This window comes from Leucopleurus acutus, assembly GCF_964270905.1.
Source record: "Leucopleurus acutus genome assembly, chromosome: 13".
NCBI lineage: Eukaryota > Metazoa > Chordata > Mammalia > Artiodactyla > Delphinidae > Leucopleurus > Leucopleurus acutus.
The window spans coordinates 17,660,053-17,682,029 of record NC_139155.1 but is presented as its reverse complement, the minus strand read 5'-3'; the positions used below and the strand labels follow the sequence as shown (position 1 = coordinate 17,682,029).

At 52.9% G+C, this 21,977-nt stretch overlaps 1 protein-coding gene and 1 long non-coding RNA gene across 2 annotated transcripts in view; one reads left to right on the top strand and one right to left on the bottom strand.

The window, feature by feature from the left end:
• LOC309970542 overlaps positions 1 to 1,446 on the bottom strand; it is a 112,242-nt gene extending 110,796 nt beyond the window's left edge. The window contains exon 1 of the long non-coding RNA XR_014326690.1: positions 1,104 to 1,446. This is a non-coding gene — a long non-coding RNA (uncharacterized lncRNA). The remainder of the gene's footprint in view (positions 1 to 1,103) is intronic.
• An 8,140-nt stretch (positions 1,447 to 9,586) lies between these two features.
• Positions 9,587 to 21,977, top strand: part of ONECUT2 (one cut homeobox 2) — a gene marked incomplete at its 5' end in the record, with an annotated part of 47,410 nt that continues 35,019 nt past the window's right edge. Inside the window, one exon of the mRNA XM_082852919.1 lies at positions 9,587 to 10,820. Coding sequence (XP_082709045.1) covers positions 9,587 to 10,820 — 1,234 coding nt within the window. The remainder of the gene's footprint in view (positions 10,821 to 21,977) is intronic.

The window sequence follows — 21,977 nt, the reverse complement described above, 5'->3', positions numbered from 1 at the left end:
GATATGAGCTGATATTAGCCAAGTTCACTGGGGATGAACATAGTTCGTCATTGGGAACAGCAAAGGCAAAAACTGCAGAGGCAAAAGGCAAAAACTCTGTCCTCCCAAAACACAAAATCCTTGCCTTAATCATATGAATCTAGGTAACCTTAGTTGGTTTGTGAATTCCTAAAAATATTTCCACTCACCCTAATTCACTCCCTCCCCGACAAAGTCTCCTACTTAAAAAAAAAAAAGTGGGAAGGGAGAGACCTACTAAAAACTGCAACCAGATCAAACATCATAGTTTTGTAGCAGATATATATAGAATATTACTGAAAGGATTTCCAGAACTTTCACCAAGCCCAGGATCAACTTAATGGAAAATTTTAAGGATTTTCCACATTTAAAATTACAAAGCATGTTTGAAACCCGGTGTTTCAAAACATGATATTTCAAAATTACCCCAGAAAATTCCATTATCTTGTCACCGATTTATATTGATAAGGTAAAGAATTTGACAAATGCACTGCATTTGGTTGATGTGAAAACAATGCCCACAAACCAGGTTTCCCCAGTCTGATAGTTGGAAAACCATTACAAAATCCATTAAACCATCTCAGTAAGCAAGAGAGGAAAGGCCATTTTGTGTTCAGTGACCTATACTCAGCCCATGGATTATGAAGCAGGCAATGCAGTGAGAGGGCCCTTTTTGACTCTATATCTGATCTCCAGGGAGCCAGTGCTCAACTCTTTCCAGGAGAAAGTCTGAAGCACACATTCCTCCAACAAAGGAAGACAGTAAAATACTTAAGGGCCATTTTAGAAGGAACTAGAAAAGTGAGACATCGGGAATGAGGAGTTTTACACCTGTAATACTTTTGCTCTACATAGCCTACATATTTCTTGTATAATTTGATTCTTATAAAATGTCGTATAAGAAAATAATTTCAAATTGTAATGGAAAACCACATGGTTTTAAGACGCCCAACGAAGCGGACATAAAATGTATACGTCAAAGGACTACTCTCTGGCCGCCAGTGCTTTTCTGATATAGATACAAGGGCGAGGCGGGGAGAGGGGGTGATTCTCATACGCTATGTATATACACCAAATCTTTCTACCTTTTTGAGTCAGTTAGAACCAGAACGGCTTCTTTAGCATGTATTCTCCACACGGTTGTGTCAACTCCTGGTTCTGAGGACACACAGACACTCCTCCTCTGGACACACATCTCTCACTCAGTTTGGTACAAAGGAGAGGGAAATGGCATCCACTGCCTGCCCTCGGGGTGCCGCCGCCTCCAGCCCGCCTGGACTTGTTGCTCTGGCGGCGGCGGCGCGAAGTCTCCACTATCCGCCGAACGTGGCCCGCCCTGCCCACGAGGAGGGCGGCCTCTGCGGGGAGCCGGTGTTCCGGGGCATCCTGGAGCCGGGCGGCGGCGACTGCCGCACGAGGCCCCCCAGCCGGGCGTGCGGGGACCGGAAGCGCCGCCGGTGCGCCCTTCCGCCTGCAGGACGCGGGGCCGGCCCGGGAGCCGCGCCGAGCCCGAGACCCGCGCCGAGTCTGAGACCCGCGCCGAGCCTGAGGCGCCCGCCGCCCCCAAGGCCGTCCCCCGCGAGCCCTGAGGGAGCGTCCCTCCCCTGGTCCTGCCCTTTGTCTTCAGTTCTCCTCCTTCTCCTCCGCAGGAGGCCAGCGCAGGCCTGAGGGGGGTGGACCAGGCCTGTCGGCCCCGCGCACACACAGGCGGGCCCCGGCGGGCTTCGCGCGAGGAGAGGAGCCCGAGGCTTGGAGGCCCTACGAAGCCGCGTGCTCGGCGGGGGGCCGGGGGGCCCGGCGAGGACCCCGGTCGAGGGCACCCGAGGGCCGGAGCCGACTCCCCGCCCTCCCTCTGCGCCCCGCGGCCTCCCCACCCCCTACTCTTTCCGGGAATCAATAGTGGCCGCTGATTTTTCACAATTGCAGCTGTCTAATTCACCAGTGAATAATTAAATCAGAAGTAGCCAGGCCGGCCTGAGCAGGGCCGGGTTTGGCGTCGGAGACTAGGGGTCTCCCCTTCCGGATCCCGTCAAATTGGGGGGTCCAGTTGGGATATAGAAGGGCGGTCGGGGGCAGGCCTCGCCACGTGCCACCGCTGGGAGAGCGGCCCGAGCCGGGGCGCCGTTCAGGGTGGGCGAGGGAAGCAGGAGCTCAGGTGTAGGAAACAATGCGGGAGGGGGCAGCAGCCTGAGGAAAAAAGGAGGATGAGGAGGGACGAGCGGCTCCCAGGCCCGCAGTTTCCCTCCGTGTGGGTGCTTATTGCTAGATCCCCCCCACCTCTCAGGGACCTCGCGTGGCGCTGAGGTTTCTGTTAAGTGCGGACGCTCTCCTCTCCCCGACTTCGCGAGGGGAGAAGAAATCCACCCTCGGGAGGCGATCTGCCTTTGAGAAAGACGAAGAGAAGTAGAGAGAAGCGCCTAGAAACGGCATTGATTTAGACATCAATCCTGGCCGGCTCCCTCCGCCTCCTGAGCCGCGGGGCCGCGCAGCCCCTCCCGGAGAAGCGGCTCGGCGCGGGCCCCGGGGCCTCCGAGCTCCGCGGGGCCGGGAGGGCAGGACCGGGCAGCTGGAGGGCACGGTGCGACAGGGGAGCCGCTCGCAGCCTCCCGCGCCCGCGGCCTCGACGCCGGTCTCCGCGCCGAGCCGGCCGGTCGGTGCAAACACCGCTTCCTCGAAGCCAACAGGTCTCCCCGGAGTCAGGAGCGCCACGGGCATCGCTCTCCCAACCCCGGCGGCAGGACGCCCTCGGAGCCCGGCATCTTTAGAAGCAGCCAAACCACCTGTGCCCGGCCAGGCCCGGCGCGGCGCTGGATGAAGTGGCCCGCGGGGACCGTGGCCCGCTCCTCGAACGACCACGGCCGCCCCTGAACCCTACGGTTGGCCAGAGTTGCTTTTTCTTTACACATTTGGAAGCGAAACAATTCAGGATTTCTCAAAAGTGGCATCGAAGCGATTTTCCAAAGATTAAATGCTCCTAAAATAATCCGAGTGTGTTTTCTGTTATACTTTTGATTGTATCACCTTGAAAAATCAGCTCGGACTCCTTGGTTATTTAATATCCTTGGAAGCTGATATCCCAGGAATCTAAAATATATATATATCATGCGATTTTTTTAAAAAAAGAAATGGTCTGATTCGCATAAATATTTTATACCCCTGGGTTGGGTTTTAGTTTTCCAACAGAAATATTATCTTTGAAATCGGAAATAATATTTTCAAGTTTAAAATCTGATCAACTCTTTTTTTTAATACTCTGTACTTTAAAGAAAAAAATCAACTGTAGCTAGACGATTGAAATTATACGAAAAAATTTTAAACCCCCCATTTTCATAGAGAGGGGAAGTGCTAGGTATCTGTATTAATGTCTAAACAATATTGAATCCTCAATCAAAAATTGTTATGTCCAGAGCAAATAAATGATCGTTTTAAGAAGGTAATAAATAAAAGCGACTCCCGTGCTTAGCGTCTCAGAGCAACTTGAAAACAGCTCCACTTTCAGAGAGTTAAATTCGTCCTTTTTAAAATCAACTGCAACTTTTGCCTTCCTTTGAAAGGACAACAAAAAGATTTCACGCACAAGTTGACCTGAACAAAAGGACCTCAAGCCAGTTATTCTTTTGTGGGGTGACAACTGGAGGAGAGGAAAACTTTAAGTATACTTGGATGGTACTTTTGGAAACCCACTGTAAAAAGAAAATGCGACCGCAGCTCCACACGGTTTAAAACCAAGACTTCGGGGCTGTGGGGGGAGAGAAATCATGGGACAGGAACTGAAGGCCTGTGAGGAGAAAATTCGTCGTGGTTTTCAGATTAACAAGTTGCTTTCTTAAAGCTCAACGTTCTTTCAGGGGGAAAAAAAAGCCTACGTAGTTGTGAGAGTCAGGCTTCCGGCTCCCCGCGCCCACCCTCCTCCCACTAAATAAATAAATAAATCAGCCTTCTGATCTTCGGAGCTTTGAATCCTCAAATTCCCCTTCACTTTTTAAATTTCCTCCAAGAGTCAAATTATTTCTCCCACCAGCTTCCCGAGTGGTAGCAGCTTCTAAAACAGAACCGGAAGGGGGGCCCCCAGAGGAGAGTCTGTCGTGAGCACCGAATTCGAAGGAAATCCCCTGGCAGGGACTGCAGTCCCGCCACCCAGCCCTGGCGACAGTCATCTCGGGTCCAGTTCAGAGGCTCGGGCACACAGCCCGGGCAAACTCCTCCTGAGAGGGGGCCGGGGAACCCAGAGAGGGCAGGGAGGAAGGAGGACAGAAACGTGTGTGTGTGTGTGTGTGTGTGTGTGTGTGTGTCCTTGAGGACACAAAACTCCAGCAGTCCCCTCTCTGAGGGAGTGGAGGGAGGCGATCAAGGTCGGCCGACCTAGTCCCAAGCCTTCTTTAAAACTAGGCAGGCGGACGCGCTAGAAGCTTTGCTCTGCGGAGGTCTGGATTCGGGCTGCCGCTGCCTGTCCAGACCCGCTGCCCCAGAGCAGGTGCCAAAGCTTCTTGGGGTGGGGTCTCCTCCGCCCCTCCCCTCCCCCAAGCTCGCCCACTCCCCGCGCCTGGACTACTGAGGCTAGGTGGGTTAAGCCCAGGCTCCGACACCCCGCTGGGTTCGCCCCGCGACCCTACTCCCCACCTTCGAATCCAGGCACCAGGGCTTAGGGCTCCGAGAGAACGCTCCCCCGGCAGGGAGGGCTCCGGGAGCTTCGTTTTTCTTTTCCTAAGAGGCTAGCTGAGGGTGGGAAGAACACTATCAAATGCCAACTCTCCCCCGACCCTGGCGCAAAATGTCTGTCTGTCCACCCAAAAGTTCAGGGCAGTCCCCCGCCAGCTCTTCTAACTTGGCCTTTTCGATATTAACAACATCCACGCAGAGCCAGAAGCAGACGAAAAAGGACCGGTTCGGCCTCAACACCTAGAAAACTTTGTTTCAGACTTTCCTAGATTCACCTGGAAACTCAGAAGTATCAGTGAATTTCTGAGCTCAGAGGCCAAAGGGAGTTAGTGGGGCTAGGCATCGGTTTTGGTTTTCTTCTCCCTATGCTCAACCAGCCCGAGCTTTCAGGCAGAAGAAAACTGCAGCTAATGGAGATATCAAACAGAGCCACAATTCCGAAGACGCCTTTTCCGCCACTAGCACCCACCGTCCATCTGCAAGTGTAATCACAGACTTGCGGCATCTTCATCACCAGGGGCTGCGAGAAAAGGGGAGAAAATCCTCTGTCATTAAAAGGAACCCTCTATTATCACTATTATTGTTTGTGTATAGCAACATAAGAATGTCCCCCTCCTCTTAAAATTCCCCCACAATATTAAAACAGTATTTGTCGTCAGATTCCTACAAACGCTTGAGGCCTTTCTGGAAAACCATTACCATTCAATGGCTAGAAAATTGCTCTCCTTCCTTTAAAAAAAAAAAAAAAAAGGCACAGCAGCAGATACAACAGACAACAAAAACTTTCTCCTGCATAATCCCTGCTCATGGAATGACAAAGAAATGACATTGACTTACCCCTGAACGGATGATGTGTTTGATAAGTGGGGGACTTTTTCGAAGATTTCTGTTTCAGGAGCTGCACAGACAGCTGCAATTCATGGGCGACGCTGATTGCCAGAAACGCTATGGATTGGCATGGGGTCTGCAGCTCACAGATCCTGATCAATACCCCTACACTCACACGCCAGATGGTTTGGGGAAGGACAAAAATAAAATAGTCCAAGTCAGCCCACCATTATGTTTCTTTGTATTGCTCTGATAAACCTAGTTGTAGCGCAAATCCGTTCTGCCCAACACAAAACCTTCTTCAGGATTTTGAACATTTGGGTGGAAATAAGCAGCCCCCGTTCTACCCAGGGTTTGGGCTGTGGTTACAGTTGTTTAGTAAAAACAGAGCTGTTGGACCCCTTATCCAGATTGGGTTTACTTGTGGTGTGTTTATTTTTTTTCGTGAATAATTTATAGGGTCTCTGTTTTAATTGAATGTTCATGTCTCTCTCCCTCTCAGACCCTTAAAATTTTTTTAATGTGAAAAAACATATGAAAAGTCCAGTAAAATTTTCCAGTCTTTTTCTGCACTTGCTCAACTTCAATTTTTTTTTCTTTTACAGTACAATAGCTTATATTTGTTGTCAAAGCTGCATTTTATTTACAGGCTTCTTTTGAATCATTTAAGTGTTTGGTCTTGAAGAAAATCGGCCCTGCAAATGGGGTATTCTAAGTAATGGATATCCTGCTCCTGATATAATGGCTGGTGCAACTGTTTGTCCAGATTCTAACAGTCGTGAAGTAGCACTTCTGCTGCCACATTTCTATACGGTCAGGGGGAACAGGAGTGTAACTTCAAATTAAAAGAAAAAAATTTGAGTTGTAGAACTTCCGAAGGTTAGAGCATGTGTGCTTAACAAGGGGTGGTTAGAAAGCAACTCTTCCTTTTTATTTTCTCGAAGAACTATAGAGAAAAAAATCAAAGATATTTCAAAACATATTTGAAAATTGTATTAGTACTGATATTCTTAAAATTATCTTCAAGTAGATACTATTTTTCCAGTTTAAAAAGAAAGGGAGAAAACATGCAAACTTAATTCAGTAAAAATTAGGATGCTGAGTAAACAAGCACATTAATTTTTCTTTTCAATGGGTTTGGGTTGAAATATAAAACCTCAAACCGCTATCAGAAAAACAACGTGAAAAGTCTGCTTTAATCTAGCCCAATGAAATTATACACAAAGAAGCCAATGCGATTTCATGATTTCCCTGAGATCGCCAATATTGATCGAGGGAAGGGGAGGGGAGAAGGGAGGGAGGAAGGAGCGAGGCAGCGAGAATATGCAACTCACCTTTCAACTCCCCAGCACGTGACTGCTCCCAGGCACACCGAGGTGGAATACCCAGGAGCAGATTTATCCTGGTAGCCTGGGAAATGAGTTTATAATTTTGAAATTTTATTTAAATGGCAATTTATATGCCTAGGTTTCTGAACGGAGGCAGTGCGTACCAGATGTCCCAGCCTGGGGTCACTGGCCACTGCTTGAGCCTGAAGCCAGGGCAGAGGAGGCTGCCTTCGGCACTGGGGCACATCAAACAGATTTTTCCCCTGTCTTGCTCCTCTCCTGCCTTATTTCAGTGTCTGAGCACTCCTGGACCAACGGGATTGCACTCTTGTGAACTTTTGTTCAACTCGGTGTGTATTTCAAACATTAACTTTCAAATTATCCCAAATGTCCAGCTGCCATATACAAGGTGGGGAGGGTGAAGAGAGATGGTAGGAGAGGTGAGGGAGAGAGGAAAGTCAGAGAAACAGAAAACTGAGTGATTTTACCTGTCTAGTACTGTGACATTAAAAGATGTGAGCATCTAGAAAAGTATGTCTAGCAAAGCAGGGGATCATCCACTTTCTTACTCAGGCTTTGATATCACAAGAAGAGGCTATTTGAAAGAATAATTGGCAAGGTATTGGCCAGCATTCAATAAAGTTGATCTAGAAATAGTGTCACTGTACGTTCATGTGACAGCATGATGTGGGAGGGGGTGGGTTTTTTTGCTCTGTAGCTAGAAGAGAGAGGAGGGCAGCCGTAAAAGGTCACCAAGACTAAGAACTGTTTTCCAAATGAATAAAACCTTTCTCTAGCGCCAGGGAGGCACATACAGTATTCCAGACTGTGTCCTTGTTTTCTTATCAAGTTTTCTCTAACAGCTGGAAGTTGTTGGAGGGGACTGTCTTAAGGAGACCCCCTGCTCTTCTTTTGACAGCTGATCAAAAGAAAATAGGTCACGCTTCTCCAACTTACGTCCACCCTGTCCTTAATTACTGTCTCTTTAAACAAAGGCAACATCTGCGCAACCTCAGCTAGCCTGAATCTTCGCAGGCAAACAGAACGCAACCTGCTTCGGAAGAATCTGTTTCTTGTAAGGTTTTCAATGCCGAGTGGCTCTCTGCCTTCAACTACCTCCTCCACCCCAACCCGGGCCGTAGAAATCTCCACCTTCTCTCTACAACCCTGCTCCACTCCCAGTCGCCGACCAGGGGTTACTAAACAACGGCAATTCTGGGTAGATGAAGGTACACTTTTCAAAGCTGCGGCTTGCGAGCGTTCTAGAACTCACCAGGGCTCTGGTCTTTTCAGAAACAAGGTTTGAATATACAGATATGGGCTCCATGTCATCTATCCACAGCCGTAACCCAGGGCGTTCCTCTCCCGGGATTCGAGAGACGTGTGTGTGTGTGTGTGTGTGTGTGTGTGTGTGTGTGTGTGTGTGTGTTAGGGGGAAGATCCGCGAGTAACGTCCCGGACGTTTACATACTCCCTACCCCCAGGAGAAGTTTGCTAACTAAGGCATCAGCAACAACCCTGCTGTACACTGCCCCCCTCCAGCCCCCGCCCCCTCCCACCACTCCTTTCCAACTCGCTCGCGCAGCAAGCATTTGGTCACCTTGAAACCGTAGCTCCTGGTGTTCTAGTTTTGTTTTGCAATCTAGCAGGGGCCCTTCTGAAGGCTCATAACTGAGAGATTTATGGGCTCGCCGGGTAATTAAATGATGTTATTGTGTTAACTTTGCAGGCATTACTGCGGCCCGCGCCGCGGGTGGGCTTGCGTCCGCCGGCCGCAGCTAGCAGGCAGCGAGGGCGCTTGAGTTCCTTCGCCCCGTAGATTCCGCACTCCCCAGTCTCGGGAATTTACCCTACATTAGAATACATTAGCGCCCGCATTTTTAAAGGCTAAACTACTGGCTCCCAGCTAGGGACGCTTGGGAAGTGGCTTGTTAGGAGACGTGGGATTGTTTTTACATCAGCACGTAGCAGGAGTTTTCCCTCCTGGCTTGCCTCGATAAAAGCTTTGGGGTGAAGCAAGGGGAACTGAAGCAAAGCCCTTTAGCCCAGGTCGCAGCAGCTCCGGAGAGACACAGAGCGGCATCTTTAACGTAATTTCTCTCCCTCACTCGCTCTCTCGCCTCTCTCCCCACTACCCTCTCTTCCCCTCCCTCTCTTCCTCTCCTTGACGTTTGATTCCAGTGGCAAAGGAGGAAAAAAAAAAAAAAAAAAGCACAGAGCCGTCAGCCAAACGTGAAACGCGCAGCCCCGCCCGCTCCTCAGCCATTGGCAGCTGTGCGCAGGAGGCCCGCCTCCCGGGGCAGTCGCGGCCACGCAGTGGCTGCTCGCGGCGCCCATCGGTCACTGCCCCGCCCCGGGTCCGGGAAGGTAGGTTGGCTGCCCCGGCGAGCGGCAGAGCCCTTCTGGACAGCTCCCGCTCACCCAAACAGAAGACGTCGGCACCGGAGCGGGCTCGGACATGGCTAGGCAGCGTGCCGCCCCGAGCGGCGGGACTCGGTGATCCCTCCCTCCTTCCCCGCCCCCTCCCGTCTCCCGCACACACGCCCCGTCCGCCCCCACCCCACCCCACCCCCACCCCGGGCGCGCCCGCCCGCCCGCAGCCCGGGGCGCACACCCGCACGCACGCTCCCCTCCACACGCTCACGCACTCCCGCGCCCTCCCTTGCTCCCGCGGCAGAGCTCCGCCACGCGCGCCTTGCCAGCCCGCCGGCCACCCCCGCCGCCCCCGCCGCCCCCGGGCCCCGATGGACTGAATGAAGGCTGCCTACACCGCCTATCGATGCCTCACCAAAGACCTAGAAGGCTGCGCCATGAACCCGGAGCTGACAATGGAAAGTCTGGGCACTTTGCACGGGCCGGCCGGCGGCGGCAGCGGTGGGGGCGGCGGCGGGGGCGGCGGGGGCGGCGGCGGGGGCCCGGGCCATGAGCAGGAGCTGCTGGCCAGCACCAGCCCTCACCACGCGGGCCGCGGCGCCGCTGGCTCGCTGCGGGGCCCGCCGCCGCCGCCGCCGCCAACGGCGCACCAGGAGCTGGGCACGGCGGCAGCGGCGGCAGCAGCAGCGTCGCGCTCGGCCATGGTCACTAGCATGGCCTCGATCCTGGACGGCGGCGACTACCGGCCCGAGCTCTCCATCCCGCTCCATCATGCCATGAGCATGTCCTGCGACTCGTCCCCGCCCGGCATGGGCATGAGCAACACCTACACCACGCTGACGCCTCTCCAGCCGCTGCCGCCCATCTCCACCGTGTCGGACAAGTTCCACCACCCGCACCCGCACCCTCACCACCACCACCACCACCACCACCACCACCAGCGCCTGTCGGGCAACGTCAGCGGCAGCTTCACCCTCATGCGCGACGAGCGAGGGCTCCCGACCATGAACAACCTCTACAGCCCCTACAAGGAGATGCCCGGCATGAGCCAGAGCCTGTCCCCGCTGGCCGCCACGCCGCTGGGCAACGGGCTGGGCGGCCTCCACAACGCGCAGCAGAGCCTGCCCAGCTATGGGCCGCCGGGCCACGACAAAATGCTCAGCCCCAACTTCGACGCGCACCACACTGCCATGCTGACCCGCGGTGAGCAACACCTGTCCCGCGGTCTGGGCACCCCGCCCGCGGCCATGATGTCTCACCTCAACGGCCTACACCACCCGGGCCACGCTCAGTCCCATGGGCCGGTGCTGGCGCCTAGCCGTGAGAGGCCACCCTCGTCCTCTTCGGGATCGCAGGTGGCCACATCAGGCCAGCTGGAGGAGATCAACACCAAAGAGGTGGCCCAGCGCATCACCGCCGAGCTGAAGCGCTACAGCATCCCACAGGCGATCTTCGCGCAGAGGGTGTTGTGCCGGTCTCAGGGGACTCTCTCCGACCTGCTCCGGAACCCCAAACCGTGGAGTAAACTCAAATCTGGCAGGGAGACCTTCCGCAGGATGTGGAAGTGGCTGCAGGAGCCCGAGTTCCAGCGCATGTCTGCCTTACGCCTGGCAGGTAAGCCCAGAGGGTCTCCTGGAGCCAGGGTGCTGGGAGAGGGCTCCGGGGTGCCTGTGGCCCCGGGTGAGGGCGCTTAGCCACATCTCTGGGTTCTCGCCTCCTCTCCACACTTCCTATTTCTTCTCTACTTTATTTCTTCTTCTGTTTCCTCTTTCGCCTCTCTTCTTTCTGTTCTCCCTTTCTCTTCTCTTCCTTCCTCCCTCCTTGTCTCCTGGGCTTCCTGACCGACCCCCACCCGCATTTTATTCGCACTTTGGTCAACGTGCCAACTCTGCCCTCTCCTTCCGACCTTACCCAGTTGTGGGAGTCGCGATGGGGGTGCACCGTGTCCGCTAGGAGCCCTCTCTTTCCAGGACTCATAGGAAAGGGGGATTGCCTTTATTGGAAACCCTGTGCACTTGAACTCTTGCTTAGATAATACATTTCCAAGCTTGCTTAGGCAATACGTTTCAGTTTTCCAAGCTGCCTGGTCTCCCTATATGGAGGCAGTTGGTGGGCTGGGGTGGGGGAGCGGGAGGCAAACTTGTTTGGTCACTGACAAGAGTCACAGCCTTGCCCACGCGGAGAACGGGTGACCAGGATACAACAGCGCTTCCCGAGCCCGTTTCCAGCCTTGACATTGGCACGGGGACTTTATGATCGAAAGAGCAGGCTGGGGCCAGCTTCCTTGTCACTGCCCACAGTGAGGGGAGGGTACAAGGACGAAGGTTGGGACTGCCACATCCACCTCTCTGGGAGGACGGGAGAGGAGCAACTAAGAGTAGAGAGCGTCCTGCCTCACTCGCCGGCCGCCCTTGCCCGGCTCCCAGCGTCTGCCAGGATTTGCCGAGGTTTGGGGCCTCCGGGAGAGACTGGGAGCTCGCGGGAAGAGGTGCAGAAAAATTAAGATGCAGGTTAGTTAACGCATCTTGGCCGCGGGCTACAGGCTCCGCCTTTGCATTAAGCGGACGCTGATTGTGCGCGTAGCTCGGCGACGGGGAGGGCTTGCGGCCGGCGGGAGAGGACGGGTCGACGCGTTGGTTACATTGTTCTGTAGCCGGCTTGGCTCTTTGTGCCTCCTCTAGCGGCAGAGCCGCGAGGTACAGCCCTCTATTGTTCTAGGAGCGCAGAAACCTCCTGCGTGGGCGGCGGGAACCAGAGAGAAAGGCGCAGCCGTGGCTGCGACTGGCACACAGTTGCGCGCTTTAGTGCGCACAGACCCAGCGCGGTGCGCGTGGCAATTGCGCTGCCCCCAGGACCCTGCCACGGTCCAAGAGAGGCAAAGTGTCCAGGCGCCCCACTGGGGAGGGCGCATGGTACCCGGACGCAGGCCGAGATGGGCAGCTTCTTTTGGATTGAGGCTGTCTCTCCCGATCGTCGGATTATCTGGCGGACAATTCGTGGTGGCAGTGATTTACATAGGTACGGGTAGTGGGTAGCGCGCGGTTCCGAGCTGCACACAACGCGCTTCCGGAGCTGTGAGCTCAGGCTTCCTCTCCGGCTCCCCGGGGCTACCTCGCACCGCTGAGTCTGGCTTGTAGGGTGCACTCTACTTACGCCGGACAGGGCTGGGGTGTGTGACAGGCAACGTGTTCGCCCAGGCTTGGGGAGGGGGCGTTTCCACTCTGACAGCCTCCGCCTTTGCCCGCTGTTGGAGGATTCGGATCTCCAGTCAGTAATCTCCCAGCAGTGTTGATCTGAAAAGGTAAAGAAACTAGACCCGCCGCCAAGGGCTTCCCCACATCGGTGGACTCCAAATAGTTCTGCATGGATTTAGAAACCTACTTTATCTTTCTCCTCATTTAGCTTTTTACTCTTCATCCTCTCCTACAATTTTCTCTGATTGCTCTTGTTTCCTCTCAAAGATTAAGCAGTGAATAGAGATTATCCGTGAAAAACTGGAAGCTTACTGACAATTCCAAACAGTGTGGTACCCCTTTATCTTAGGCCCCTGGAAAGGCCTCTAGTCCCTCACGGGTGAGCTTTAGCAAGGGCTGGCTTCTTGGGCACAGGCAGCCAGAAGAAACTTGGCAGCCAGTCTTGGGGAGGGGGGACCAGGGTAAGGTAAAGGCAGGATGACAGCTATTCTAGTCAGGCTGATCTCAGAGCGCTGCCGCCCCCTCACGCCTGTCCCGAAAAAGACAGAGATTTTTAAAACACGTGCCCTCTGCCAATGTATGTCTGAAAGTGATTTGGAAAGTAATGCTTTCCTGGCTAGCCGGTCTCAAGCATTTTTGCAACAGCATTGCTGGGATGGGGGAGAGTGTGGCATCCCTGGGGGACCCCAGTCCCACCACCCACCACGGGAGAGTCCCGGGGCCACTCCTCAGGGGCTGGCCTCAGGCAGCATCGGGGATTTTCAGAGCAGGAGCAAGAAAGCCCCCTCAGTGGGAGTCTGAAAGCCTCCTTCAGCGACTGGGAATTTCCTGCGAGGGACCCCGCTTTGCTCAGGCATTCAAATGTGTGTCTGTTTTATTACCCAGAGTTGAAAAGGGACAAAAGCTTTAGCCTTTTTATCTGGCCATTCGATCAGCAACTACAAGTGTGTTGAGTGGTTGTTATTACATAGGAAGCTTTTCAGTTTGGGGTCAGTAGATCAGTCTCTTCAGACACTGATGCAGAAGCTGGGACTGGTATTATGTACTTGGAGCGCTAGGGGACAGGAGCAAATGGAGAAGAAAAGCTGAGCCCTTCTCCTCCAGGAGTATGGATCGGAATCTCGCCAGGACGCTGCCGAGGGCCCACACCGTTGAGCTCTGGGGGTTAAACAATCCCAGTGATTCTACGGGGCAGCTCTGCCTGACTCCCAGGCCCGAACCTCGCCGAGGCCGACCAGCCCCCCATCTCATCGAGACCAGCTCACTCTCTCTCTCTCTCTCTCTCTCTCTTTTAATTTCGCTTTCTCTTTCTCATTTTGGGTCTTGCCAGAGGTAAGCAGATAGGGGTTTGAGGAACCGCAGAGTTAAGATGCCTGATTTGGGCCAGTGTCGGCAACCTCACCCTTAGGTGAAGTACACCCCCGTCACAACAGAAGCGCTGACCGCCTCGGTGTATCCACAGCCCGGGATAGCATTGCAAAAGGGAAGGGAGAAGATGGGGGCGCTCAGATTGCCTCAACAGTAGATTTCAGAGAAATGGGCTCCAAGTGCACGACTTCGTTCATAAAGGGTGGCGAGGGCCGAAACTGTTTGCAACCATGCGGGCTTCGGTCTCTTCCGTGGTCCCCGGGTCTGGCTCCGGCAGAGCAGTTTTTATTAACCCGGCAAGAGGCGGCGAGGACAAACTCCAGCGTGTTCAAGCACAAATCCTCAAGAGGCCTCTGAACTAAGCACACACGAACCAGGAGGGACCGAGAGAACCCAGGCAAGAAAGTGGATGGGCGCCTCGCGGAGGACGATCGAGGCCCCGGTGGCGGGAGTGGTTTCCTCCAACAACTGGAAGACAGAGCAGAGACCCTCCGACGACACACCCTGCCCAGGTTTCCGCCTTCTGTGAGCCGGGCTCCCGGGGCGGCCCGCCCCGAGCCTGCCTCGCGTCCCCGCGGCGAACAGACGCCCGGCCCTCCCCAGGCAGCAGCTCCCAGCGACCAGTCCGGAGCCACCTCTTGTTGAGGCAGCGGAGGGCCCTTAACCAACCCAACGGGATGTCGCCTGGGCCACCTGACGCCCGCGGCAGCGGAGCGTAGCTAGGGCACAACGCTGCGGCGCCTGCCAGGGACACCACGTGCGTGCGCGGCTCCTTTTGGCTCCAGGGGACGTCCTCAGGCCACCCTAAGCCTAGGGACGGGGGCGGGGACCTCATCCGCAGAGACCCGCACCCCGACTCCCACCCCTTCCTCTGGTCAGCCTCTCGGCCGGGCTCAGCCAGTCTCTCCCGAAGGTTTAGTTCGGGATCCGAGCCGGAGAGGCCGAATGTACCACGTCGGTACGGAACACAAGATGTTTTCTCCTGCTGGCTGGTCGGATTAATAATTGAAAAGCTCACTACCATCCTTGCTTGGTCAAGTCCCCGGTGCCTCGAGAACACCTTCCCAACTCGCATTAGGGTGGGCGGGAGCTGGGCCGAGCCGGCGGGACGCGAGGGAGGTTAGTGAACCCGCGGGCGAGAAGTAGCCTGAGTCCACGGGCGCCCTCGATGCGAGAGGCTGCGCATTTATTTTTATTCCGGGCTTTCCACCATGTGGTTATGTCACTTTCTCAAACAAATGTGTATATGGAGGGAGATCGATGCTGATAATGTTTAGAAGATTAAAAGAGCATTAATGCTGGCAACAATAATGTTAACGTGTAGACCCAGATTTCATTGATCTGGAACTTGATCCGGCGCGTTTCCAGTAAGCCCGACGGCGCCCTCTTCCCAGCAGAGCGCTCGCCAGCGGCCTGGCTCCCCGACGCTCCCGCCGCGCTGCTTCCGCAGCTGCAGGCGGGTTCTCGGGTCTGGCCGCTGCTTCACCCCGCGCGGCACCAGCCTGCCGCTTCCTACTCGAGGTTTCCTGCTGTCGCCAGGCTGCCTGCCCTCTCCCCCGGTCCCCGCGCGCGCAACGCCGCTTTCTGCGCTCGCTGCCGCGGGCACTGCGGGTAGTTGGTATACCGAAGGCGTCGCACGGGACGGCGCCCGAGTCCTCTCGTGCTTAGCGTGCCTTCGCCTCTGCCCCGCGCGGCCCGCATCTGGTCCAGCAGGGCCGGGAGCAACTTCTTTCCTCCACGGAAACCATCCGGGAAATTTGGTCTCCTCTCCATATGCGGGAACGTCCAAGCCGAACTTTAGAAACGACGTCTCTAAAGAGAAAAACAAATATCATATATTAACGCATATATGTGGGAACCTAGAAAAAATGGTACAGATGAACTTCCTTGCAAAGCAGAGCTAGAGACACAGACGTATAGAAACGACGTCTTTAAAGCTGCCTGCTAACCTCGCAGCTTCCTGTTCCGCGGATCCGCTCCATCCTTGTTTTCATTAAGAAAGAACATTCTCATTAAATGTTCCCATTCGCAGACTTTCTACGCTGGTGCATTAGTTGGACAGTTAAACGAGGCCCCAGTGACAATGGCCTGGGCTTCACCCCTCAGAATGGTCTGCTCTGGGCTAATTGGGTCACAACCAGAGAAGAATCTTGTTACTTGCCCCGGCTGGTAAGAAACACCAGCCTGGGGAACTGCCCCGCCCCAGCTCCCCTTCCCAGCAGCTGGAGAGATCTTCCCCTCTGAGACGCGGGACTCAGACCTGGCCCTAGTAGAGAGGTTTTCTCTGAGACACCTGCCTTGACGGGAAAAGAAGGAACTTCAGAGCTGTCCCTTCCCTCCGGCAGGAAGACCTCCACATCCTGCCAATGGCTCCTTTCGCCAAATGGCTTATTCTTCCAGAAGGAACACTAAGGTGGATGAAGGAAAGAAAGAGCTGGGACGGTAGTGGGGGTGAGATAAGAACTAAATTGTTCGGGTTTTTTGAAATTATAAATTCTCCAGTTTTAGAAATACTAAGCTTTTCCTTCAAGAGAAGGTTTCAACCTGGACGAAAAGGAGTGTTTTCCTTCCTTCTCCAACAACGAAATGAGAAAAAGGAGGAAGGAAAGGAGAGAGAAAACCCCCCAAATCTTGCGTTATTCTGCTTTGCCATGTGGCAAAGGGGAAGCAGTCATTTCTTTCTGTCCTCCCCAGAGATAGGGGTCGTCTTCCTTCCAGTGGGTTTCCTTAGAGAAGGGAGCTTTGATACAGCTCCTTGATTCCTAGTCAGAATGAGCCCTACCCCTCTTCTGAAAACCTACATTGAACTAGGTCCGGTGATCAGATACAGAAACCAAAAAGGGTGGCGAGGTTTCCTTTTGGTGAGGAGGACAGCGGGCCCCTCCCCTCCAGCTCCCGGTGAAGGGCTCTTAGGTTCTGGGAGGGGCAGGTGGGGTTTTGGAGGGTGGAATCTTAGAGTCTCCTCCAACCCCATCTTAGAATCCTAAAACAGGGCTGGATTCCTGGTGAACGGTGAGGGTGGGGCAGAGGGGAAACTGAGCCGCCCAGATTCTCTGTGTCTCTGAGAGCGGCCCCACTTCTCTCCAGAGACACGTGTCTGCCCAGAGGTAACAGGGGACCCTGGGCAGGGTTTACCTTCTAGAGCTCCAGGCCTGAACCCTGAGGGGGAAAGAGGCTGCCTCTCCAGCTTTCTTCAATCCAAAATTTCACTTCAGAGTCGCCTCTTGGTTTTCTGGGCTCTAGAACCTGTTTCTAAAGGAAGATCAGACGAAGGGGTTGAAGGGTTCTCAGGAAGAAGGTACTGGACGCCACCACACTATTGCTGGTGGCTGGTGTCGGTAGAAACTGTCTTGAGGGAAAGTGGTATCCTGTCGGGGGTATCCCTGGAGGAATGAAAACCTCAGAGGAGAAGCAGAGGGATTTAGTTTCTGGGCTCTTGCCAAAGGAAGGAAAATGAGGAGGGAATAAATAGAAATAATTGTCTGGATAAAGGGCCCTGGGGAAAAGGGTGAATACTGAGGAACCCTGGGCCTTAAACTTCATCTACAGATTCTGGATTATCCTTGTCCCCAACCCTCTCAGAGATCCTTGTTTTTCCTGACCTGGGGACAATTGCTTCCTCTGAGGGGATACTTTTCATGGTGGGGAGAGACCACTATGCGGGAACCCAACAGGGACATTTATACTGTCAGGTACAGAGCCTGTTCAAGGTGGGCTGGGGGCCCATCAGCACCCCCTTTCATCACCCAGTCTGTCCCCCAATGCACTTCAGTGCCTTTGGGAAAAGCTTGACTTTTGATTTCCAAGTCTCGCTCCAGGTGAAGACCCTGAGAAGTGTACACAAGTTTTTGCAGGGGCAGGGAGGTAGCCTGGGTAGCTCAGCCCGTCTGAGGCATGGCAAGGCATGGAAGCAGGCTGCGGGCTGTGCACACAGAGCTAGTCTCACTGGGGGAGAAGTGGACATTGTGGACATGGTTGTGAAAAACTGTCCAACACAAATTGTCCCGGAGGGAAGGGAGGCTCTGCGTTCCACCTTGGCGCCTCTCTCGCCATTTGAAGATCCATTACTCTTCTGTAGAAAGCAGACTTTGTTTGGGTTGGAAGCACACCTCCAATGTAATTTAATCAGCATTGGACTTTGGCTCATGTAATCAAATATACATATACTTTCTCCTGCAGGAAGAAAAATAATTTCTCTGTAACTGGTATTGACTTGAAGTCATGTAATCTCTGGAAAGCATCACGTTTTTAAAGGGAAAGGTAAAATTAAGGGGGAAAGAACCCACGGTTTCAGTGGTTTGCCTTGTAATAGCTAAGAGAGCCAGTTACCACCTAAGAAAGTACAGAAGGAGAATTCTAGAGCTGAAATGCATGGGCCGCTCCAATTGTAGGTATCCCACTCCAGCTTCCTCTGTGTAGTCAACCTCCCAGATCTATACTGGTAGGAAACAAGGTTGACTGGCTCACCAGATCCTAGGAATTTGGGCTTTAGTTTATGATGGGTTGAGGCATCTTTGGAAGAGTCTGGAGCTCCATTGCTCCATTTTTTTCTGTCCTCTTTGGAGAGACCACAGGCGGCAGCAGCAGGATCCCAGTGGGCAGCAAGCCCACTCCACCCCCAGGGCCTTGAGCCTTAAGCTCTGCCCTAGAGCATCCCCCTAGAGCAAGCTTGGACTCCCCACCCCCAGGGCGAGGCTCTGGGCTTTACCCAGGTTGGGTCTGTTAGGGAATCTGTTGTAAACACAGATCCATTGATTTGCATTTGTCAGAGAGTAAAGTTAAACCAGTGAAAAGAGAAGCCCTTACCCTTTTATGCAGGGCCAGGGAAACCTTTCCTATTGATCCTATTGATCCAACCTTTCCCTTTCAGGAAACCACATAGTTAAAGACCCTCATTCAATAGATTTACCCTTTGTGCTTGCGATATTCCTTTAAGTGTTCTCATCTAGGATAGCTGGGCATTAAGCCCACACTCCAAACCAAACAAAAATGAAAAGGGGGAAGGAGGGGAGGAGTCAAGAGGCAGAATTGTGGGAAGTGAAACTGAATCAGACTGAAATGTGTAATGACTTGGTTGGGGAATGTTTTTTCTCATTCTTCTAAGATGACATGCAGGGATAAGGACAAAATAGATGCATTTAGCGATCTCCTCTTTTCTCTTCTCTTCTCTCTCTTTCCCTCCCCCCAAAACAAAATCTGTTTAGATGCTAGAGTAACAACATCACAGGAACATCAGCTACTGTAAAATTATTTCAATCAAGCCACTAGCTTGGTTCATTTACAGTGGTTCACTTAAAGGCAGTGATACTTCCACAAAAATTATTTTGGTTCATTTGTAGCAAATTGGGAATAAAATTGTCCCCAGAAATGCAATATTTTGGACTCTGTATATGAGCATGAACACTGAAGTCACTTTCAAAGAGAAGGGCTTGGAGTTGTGTGTCCTGATGGAAGTAGGTAGAAACCAGACCAGGAGTAGGGTACAACTTTTTCTTATTGAGCAGTGTAGATGGAACAGGAATTGCTAAATATTGCTCAGTACCCTTTGTGTTTGCAGAAATGAAAATGAAAGTCGCCTTTGTTTCCAGAACTGTTGGCATGATCCGTTTTATTTCTTCCTTGACCCTTTTTGTTCCGTAAATAACATCCATTTGTGATTTTTTTTTCAACATGTTCCATGTGCTATTCCTAATTGGCTATCTCTTGGGTTGTGTTCAGACATTCATGTTTGTTTTATGTGATTGAAAAATATTAATGATTCCTTAGGTGAGCTAATGTATTTATCTGCAGAGTGAGTTCAAAGGGCAGAGTTCAGCTATGGTTCAGGTTAATTGAACAGGAAGCAGTGAGCTTTCCAGTCTGTGTTGAACAAGGGACCAGTTCCTTAAAAGATCACACTCAGCAAACACACAATTTCAGTGTCTTCATCCTGGAGTCTGATGTAAGAGGCTCAGATCAACCTGGATTGCTTGTTTAAAAACCCAAAGCAAAGCACAGCAACTGCAACAAAGCCTCCGAGTCCCCCTCAGGGAAGAAGAGTTTTCTCATTGGCTAATTGCTTTATTGGTAGCACTGACCTGCAGAGCAGCTGCAGGGGCCTGGATGAAGGCTTAGGCCTCAGAATAATGTGCTCCATTAGAACAGGGCAAGGCATTTTTTGTTTACTCAATTGGAGCTCCCTGCAAAGTGCCATTAACGCCGGCCCAACTGCATGTGTGTTGCAAAAGGCAAAGGTCACGCCAGTCAGGCTGTAGGCACAGCCAGCTCTGCCCTGGTGGGAGGGAGGGCATCCTGTTGGCACTGCCCTCTTCAAGCTTGGCCCAGCCCCGTGGGCCCCTCCAGGGCTCTGACCAAAGCAAGCCCTTGCACAACTTGTTTGCATTTCCCAATTGCTGAATCATGTTATTGATGATTACACAGTTTTGATCTGAGCACCGTCAATCACACATGAGAAAAAAATCCTCCCACTGACCCTCTCTTTCTTATTTATGTTCCCTTCATCATTGTGTATTACAGTAAATAGAATTGTGCGAACGGTGCTTTTTAGCAGAGTGCTTGGATCAAGAGGAAGACAGACCTCCAAACCTGGCTAGGGGGTTGTTTAGCAGAAAGGAAGTTTGAGGTGGAACCAGGAGCACGGTCAAGGCTTCTACCCAAAGCACCTTGAGCTAGAGTGCCACCTGCCAGGAGTCTTCTAACTGCAACAAGCCTTGCACCTCAAAGGCCCAGGCTCTTTCCTTCACTTTGTTCCTAGTGTCTGTGTCTCCATTCCCCACCCTACTGACCACTACCCATATTTTCCTAGAAATTTCTTAGGGGACTTTCTCCTGGTCCTTTGGAACTCTAACCTCTGCCTCTCCGAATTTGTCGCCAAGGAGAAATCAGCGGTTTTGCTGTGATGGGTAAAGGTGTTTCGCCCACCCTGCACAGAGGTAATAGTCTCCTGCTTGAGAGATGAGGGGCAGAGAAGGCAAAAAATATCTGTGGGAGAGAAGAGGAATGGTTATGTATGTAAGAGAAACGGCTCAGTTGATGGTGCCAGTGAGGGTGGTACCAACTGTAAGGTGCTCTGCAAAGGCAAAGTATTGTACGAAGGAGAGGGGGTGAGAGAATTACTATGGGCAGGGAGGACATCAGGAAAGAGGTATGCCAGATCGGTGAGCCAGAGGTGGGCTCTGTGAAACCCCCCGGGAAGAGAAAAAGTGAACCAGCCATTTTGCAGTTCCAAAGAAGTAAACCAGTGAGCTATACTTGGAGCCAAACTGTGGCGCTGGCTGTAGCTCTGTGGGCGGCAGCTGTTTCCAGACTTGCCTCACGTGGATCTGGGTCCGGAGCCCCTGACAGCTGGTCGCCTGTGCGTGGGTTGCTGCCTCCACGCCTCGATGCAGGCTTCAGCACCACGAACAGCGCCACGGAGGGCCCTGGCAGCCAGCGCGCCCAGTCCGCGTTCTGAGCAAGTTGGCATCTCACCCCAGAGAAGGGAGGTGGGTCCTCTACCGGGTTAAATCCGGGCAGGACCCCGATCAGTAGCTCCAGCTCTCTAGATCTCGGAGCCCCAGACAGAACAGGGCCTCAGATTTTCCTCTCTCGGCCCGTGGCTTCGTTTCTCTGTGGGAGGTCAGCGATAATAAAGGGAGAGGAGGCGATGGCGGTGAGAGGACAAAAGATGCTAAAGGACCCTTTCCTTTCCAAGAGGAAGAACATTACCTCTGTCGGGGGCGGAGGGATTGAAATGTTTTTCTCCATGTTCCTGGCTTCTGCAGGTGCTGACTGCTACTCTCAGCACGGTATTTCAGATTGAGGGTTTCCTTTCAAGGTTTACGGTCTGGCTGCCCTTCACACAAATATACAAAAACGGATTTCCCCTCCCCCCCCCACCCCTGCCTCCACGTGAGTTTCGCAAACATGGTTTTCATTAGATGAAGCAAGATTCTCACATAATATCAGCAGTAGTGTTGCCAGGCTACCTCCAATAAATCTAGAAAGTGGGTTTGATTTCTTTAGAGTTTTCCTTGATGGGGCTGTCTTTAAGAGGAACCTCTCCACCGCTTCTGTGGGCCAAGGGTTGTGTCACTTCCACGAGGCCACACAACGGAGTCACATGGCCCTGGCCACGGTGAGAGCTGACATTAGGCACTGACCCCTGACTCTGGCTGTTTTCATTCAGTAGCTCTGCTTTATTTGTGTTTTTATTACAGAGAAAGGAGGC